General features: G+C 42.7%; 1 protein-coding gene and 1 long non-coding RNA gene across 2 annotated transcripts in view; one reads left to right on the plus strand and one right to left on the minus strand.

Annotated features, from left to right (window-relative positions):
- Positions 1-2,887, minus strand: part of SH3GL2 (SH3 domain containing GRB2 like 2, endophilin A1) — a 313,692-nt gene extending 310,805 nt beyond the window's left edge. The window contains exon 1 of the mRNA XM_072655741.1: positions 2,734-2,887. Coding sequence (XP_072511842.1) covers positions 2,734-2,824 — 91 coding nt within the window. The 5' untranslated portion in view covers positions 2,825-2,887. The remainder of the gene's footprint in view (positions 1-2,733) is intronic.
- On the plus strand, positions 1,069-5,751 carry LOC140534586 (uncharacterized). Its single transcript, XR_011977385.1, has 3 exons — positions 1,069-1,419; positions 3,315-3,538; positions 5,522-5,751. It is a non-coding gene; the product is annotated as an uncharacterized lncRNA (long non-coding RNA).
- Positions 5,752-6,000: the final 249 nt, after the last annotated feature.

A 6,000-nucleotide genomic window follows, 5' to 3' on the forward strand; every position in this document is an offset into this window, starting at 1 on the left:
TTAGCCTCACAATTGTTTTGGGGACTCAAGCCATGTAAATAAGTCTCAACAAGCATAAAAGCTAAAGTAAAAAGTCAAAGTCTTCTACTATCCTGGCCCACATTCCTGCCTCTGTGCGTGACCTTGTACAATCTTCAGTCTTTAAGACATTCTTTAAAATGTTATTTGATGCCCCACTATGGTGAGTACCTCTTGATGCTTTTCTCAAGAAAATTATTCATGACCTAGAGCCTTGTGTGTAGTCCACAAGCCTTTGACTTTTCCCATTCCTTACTCATGGAACCACATTTTCCAAGGTATTTTTTGCCACCTTCCTCCATGTCCAATTATGCATTGAAGGCATAAGTATTAAAGGGTATGTTGATTTCATTGGGGGTGGGAGGATCTACTTAAGTTATTCATGGTTTTTCTACTTCCTCACCCTCTGCAACTGATTTTAGTGCATAAGTAGCTATTATTTTCATTGGGGATTTTTTCTGATTATTTCTCATAAGTATTTGAACAAAATGTTTCATGAGATGATATTTCTTGTTGCTTCTGGACACACAGCAACAAGGCATCTTTATTTGCTTCTTCAAGGAAAACCTAGGGGCCCTCCTTCTACTTAGCGGCAGCTTTTATGCTTTGTTTTGTTGTATTGGGGGGGGGGGTTCAGTTTTGGTGAGAAGTATATATGTTCTCTCACTGGAAAGGATACCGTATTTAAAGTATCACCAGTTAAGTTAACGTTCATAGACAATCTAAAAACTGTAGGATTGAGCACAGTGGCAAACACCCATAATCCCTGCTGCCAAGGAGCCCCAGAGTGGTGGATCACTTGAGTTTGGGAGCTCTGAGCTGCAGTAAGGCTAAAGTCGATCACGTATCTGCATTAAGTCCAACACCAACAGGCTGAACACCCCTGCAAGGGTGAAGCACCAGGCAGCCTAAGAAGAAGTGAAACTTCCCAGGTTGGAAATAGTACAAGTCAAAGTTCCTGTGCCAATTAGTAGTGGGATAGATCCCATGAGCAGCCACAGCACTTTCCAATTAAGGTGAGGCAGGGAGACACCTAACTTGAAAAAATTTAAAAACAACCAACCAACCCACCTGTATAATTCAAAGCACCCTCTACCCTCTTTTCATAGTAGCAAAAGGAGGAGAGGCAGGGCTCACAGTTCAAAAGGTTCTTTTGTATTTTTCCCTGTTATGAATGTTCAAGGTCAAAGAATTCACCATTAATTGGCTACCCTGAGTAGTAATGAGTACTGAACTAGATAGCCTTTAGATAGCAACATATATTGTGCTGCTGTAACTGTACCTGAAGCCTTTCTAGCATAGGAGAACCTCCAGGTTTGTGCTTTGCTAACAGCCTTTGAGAACCAGTTACCTGCTCACCACGATGAGGCATCAGAATATGCCTCAGTGAAGGCTCAGTGCGTAAGTATAAACATAATGATTCTGTAACACTTTCAAAAAATGAGATGCTGCCTCTACTTATTTGGAGATGATGTATGATGTACTAAAACATGACAAGGCTTGGAATCCAGAGGCCCTACTTCTCCCCTCACTTGCCCTCTGTGTCCCCATCTCAGATTCTCTGCGTTGGAACCTAAGCAACCACAAGTCTTTCAGATCTGCTCTTAGTCAGAGAAGACAATGAGACTCTTCAGAACCTTGAATTTCTAGTAAATAATTGAGACATCCTGCACTTTTTGTCCCATCTTGCTAATTTGTCTAAGAAGTGCACTTCCTAGCACAGAATCTCAGAATGGGGGGGGGGCGGGGGGGAGGCTAATTAATCTAAACCGTAAAGGAACAGGAACCACTCCACAGAGGTCGTGTCACAGGGAAACAAGAAAGCCAGAACAGACTGTGGGACAAGATCTCTAAGAAACACAAGGGGGCTCTGAAAACATAAACACTGGAAATTCAAAAGTGAGAATTTGCAAACCAAGCAGTTTAAATGTTTGGAGAGCCAAGGATGCTAAAATGTAACCATTCTTTATTAAAGCCTGCCATCTAGAGGCTACCTTGAGAATTACTCTTTGGAAGCTTTACTCTTCAAAGATTCTTCTTCCCTCAAATAAGCAGTTAAAATAAGTAAATAACAACGTGGGGGGGGGGGGGAACCAAACTTGCTCAGATAACTCATATTAGGCTCAACAGTTATGAACAGAAATACTTTAAACTTTATTGCTGCAGGCTTATAGGAAATCCTCAAATGAAGAGAACCTGTGACCCACAAAACCCATCAGAAGCTTCCTAGTGGATGGAGGTTTGATAATGCTACCAAATATAATCAATAAAGAGCAGAAAATATATTTTCTTTATGAACACCACATTTTAAAAATATTTTAAACGTGGATTAAACTCCAAATGGTGGGCCAACATAGCAAAAGTGTAACTGGCATTTCTATAACGCTTTAAAGTTTCTAACATACTTTCAGTTATGCAGCTATCTTTGTGCCTATTTTACAGATGAATCAATCAATTAGAATTTATCAAAAAGGAACGACAGTATGCGTCAGGGCCTGTAGTAGATGCTGAGGAAACAAATACACTAAGTGAAAATATTCCTGTTCACAAGGAATTTCCATTCAGGTAGGGAAGCTTACGTGAGGTGAGGCTCAAAGAGGTTGAGTGATTTGCCCATGATTGTTTCTGGGAGGTTATTGTTTAAATCAAAATCCGTCTGAAGCAGACAGACAGTGCTTCAGACAGACAGACAAACACACTTGACTATGAACTTACAGAAGCTGACCTTGTCCCCGTTCCCAGGCCAATGAATTGCCTGGAGATGACCAGAAATCTCTCCCAGACTGCGTATTTTGTAAATCTCCATCCAAGCTGCAGGCAGGCAGTTCCCTCTGCCTTAGTATCCCGTATTAACCATGTTCCCAGCCCCCTTCACCAGTACTCCAACACGTATTTTGTGACCCCCAAGCTGCAACTCATTTGCTCCAATTAAAGACCTCCATTTTACAACACTGGCTTTTTTCTCTCAAATTCAGATAGATATGACAAATACTGACTGTGTGGCTTTTGGTGAGTTATTTAACCTCCCTGTGAAGTCTAGACAAATCTCTAAACTATAAATGACAATGAAGACAATGCTGGTAGAGGGAGTGGTATCTCATAGATAGCTCCCCACATCAACAAAATCAAAGGTTTAGGCCCTATCCCTTGAGCCTCAAGTCCCCATTCTATCCACAGTGCCACTTACCTGACAACTTTGCCCAGCTAGAAAATGCTCAAAAAAAGAGGAAAATGGGATGTTGCCCTTGACCCAGCTCCTTGGTTTCAGCTTCTCTGTCTGGGTGCTTTGCTAACAGCCTTTAACAACCAGAGGAAGACTGTGGCTAAGAAGTTCTTGCCCTAGATTGAGGACCATCCAGCTGACCATCCAGCAAACAAGCCATAATCACTAACTAGCAAGACGAAGTCAGATCCTGGAGCTACCAGTCAGAGAGGTCACCTGGAATGAAAATGAGTTCTGAGATGAGGATCCCAACCCAATGGGAAGTAAGGCTGGAGAATGGACTGCAGCAGCATGAAGGTAAGTTCCAGTGCCCTCTCAAGCACACCATGCTCAAACTTCTGTGATTGATTGGGTGTTTTCATAGCTGGCCAGCCTGACCAGCCCCTCCCCAAATTCTTCTGAAGTCCAGTCAGCCCAAAGGTCCCACTGCTGCCACCCACTTTGTTCTTCTTGGCAACAGCTGGCTGTAATTGGTGACACACTGAGGGAAACTTTAAAAGAAAAGTCTCTTCATTGACAAAATAGATGTCCCAACATCCAAGCATTTAACTCATAGGAGAGCCCCCTCAGATCTCACTCATTATCTACTCTCATTTCACAGACATAAAAAAAGGGCAGGCATTTCCATCAACTAATTAAGAGGTGAGTGGTGATGAGGGCATTCCCTGTTCTCACCAGCTGTAGATATTTGGATATGCATCCGTTTGTCAGCTTGAGGGTCAGAACTATCTTAACTTTGTATTGGGACAAGCACATGCTCTAGGTAGAGCCACCCTCCCAACCGCCATTCACACTAGCTGTCTGAGTAGCCCAAGGGGAGCTGCTGTTTCTCCCTTCAAGGTTCTAGGAGAAACTGAGGGGGCTAGGAGTGTCTTTGTAGTGCTATAGCTCACAAGCCCCAACCAGTGTACTTTCCCACTGATTATCAGCTAACATCCATTAGTCAGTCAGACTTAATTAACCTTAGAAAGGGGAAATAAGGTAATTTAGTTAGAACAGATAGTACAAACATCTTCCTAAATTGAAATGTACTCTCTCAAGGGCACATACAAAGTTGTATCAGCAAATGCCCTGGCACACTCAGGATGGCCTTCTAGCATAGGTTTTTATATCTGCTTTTCTGAAAGGAAAACAACTTTTGAGGGGTCAACAATCTTCTTTAATCACATTCACCAATAAAGAAAAATACAAGTAGAGAAATAAACAGACAAGACTTCTGTCTGACCATAAGTAATACATATATCACAGATCAACAGACAGATCCAGCTGTCTGACCATTGCATAGATACATAGTTACCAGAGAGAGAAGCACCAACATCTGGGTTTTCAAAGCTGAGGGCTCCTTAGTGGCTGCCCAGAGCCTCCTCTGGCACTTAAACCTTCCAAAGAGTAAGCCCCCAAAGCAAAACCTCACCTCAGAGTATGTACACTTTTCAGGGCCAGAGGGCATCATGGCCCTTGTGACCCAGTGCCTCATTAACAATTAACAAAAGGCGTGGGCCTTCCTGCAAAACAAATCTCCCCTAATCAAGCTTCTCTTAATGGGCTCCACTTAATAGAGTACGTTTAGGACTGGAAAGACCTTTAACCCTTATTAGCATTACAAGAGTTGAGGAGAAAGTGGGCTGTTTGCAGTACATAGAACAAGAGGTAACTCCTAGCCTCTGGAAGTCCTTTTACAAGTCTTCAAGCTAAAAATGGGACATTAGCTATCAGTCACATGATAATCTGTTTCATGGACTCCCTCCCGCTCTCCCTCTCCCTCTCCCTCCCCTTCCCCCTCTCCCTCTAGAAATTGCAAAGTCTTCATACAGGAGCTACTACTTGACCTGGAATGTGAAGGATGGGAGTAACCTCAACAGATGGTGATGGCTATAGATGGGAAAGGAATACATTCCAGGCATGAAAGGATATATAAGGAAAGGTTCAGAGAGAAGAAAAGAAGCAATGAATTGGGGGGGGAGGGGGAGAGATTTATAGTGAAATATGTTTTGGCTGAAAAAGTGTTTGTGAAGGGAAGTAATAAGAGACTAGACTAGAAAGGTCTAGATGATGTAGGGCAAGATCATGTAGAATCTTGATTGTCAGGGCAATAGATAAAGAAGCTGAGACACAGGGAGGTTCAGTGGCTTGCCCCAGATCACATAGGTGGTAAGTATCAGAGGCAAGGACTTGAATTCAAATCCCCAGACTTCAGAACAAGTGCCTTCTCCACCCGTGCCACATTTTACTTGCTGCATTAGCACCTTTAATAAAGTATTTCTCCCTTCTCCCTCTTAGGGACTTCCTTTGCTTGCTTGTACCCTTCATCTGCCATGATGGGCAAGACAGAGCTAGAGACTATTCCCCAGACATCATCGATTGGTACTTCTCTCTGGGAGCCTTCATATCTCCGTTCACATATTTTTGTTTTGTTTTGTTTTTTTACTTTTTTGTTGCCTTTTCCTGAGGACCTGATGTTGCCATCTGGCAAAAGTATCTGACACACTATAAAGACTTGAAGATTTCCAGCTGTGCTTTTCAGATTTGTTGTAAAATACAGAGAAAAGGATTTTTAAATTGCAGGAATAAATACATCATAGCTACGGGATAGGGCATGGGGGTGCGGTGGGAGGGAAGAATGATCATTGTCTGACGTCAAGAAGTCACAGCTTTTGCGAATCACCAAAACAGTGCTTTTTTGTCATTCCTGTGTTTGGCCCAAGTGATGATGCATGACCTCAGGTGGGCCCTCCTGTCGCTGGACTACTCTTCAGATT

Source organism: Notamacropus eugenii, chromosome 1 (assembly GCF_028372415.1).
Source record: "Notamacropus eugenii isolate mMacEug1 chromosome 1, mMacEug1.pri_v2, whole genome shotgun sequence".
Lineage (NCBI taxonomy): Eukaryota > Metazoa > Chordata > Mammalia > Diprotodontia > Macropodidae > Notamacropus > Notamacropus eugenii.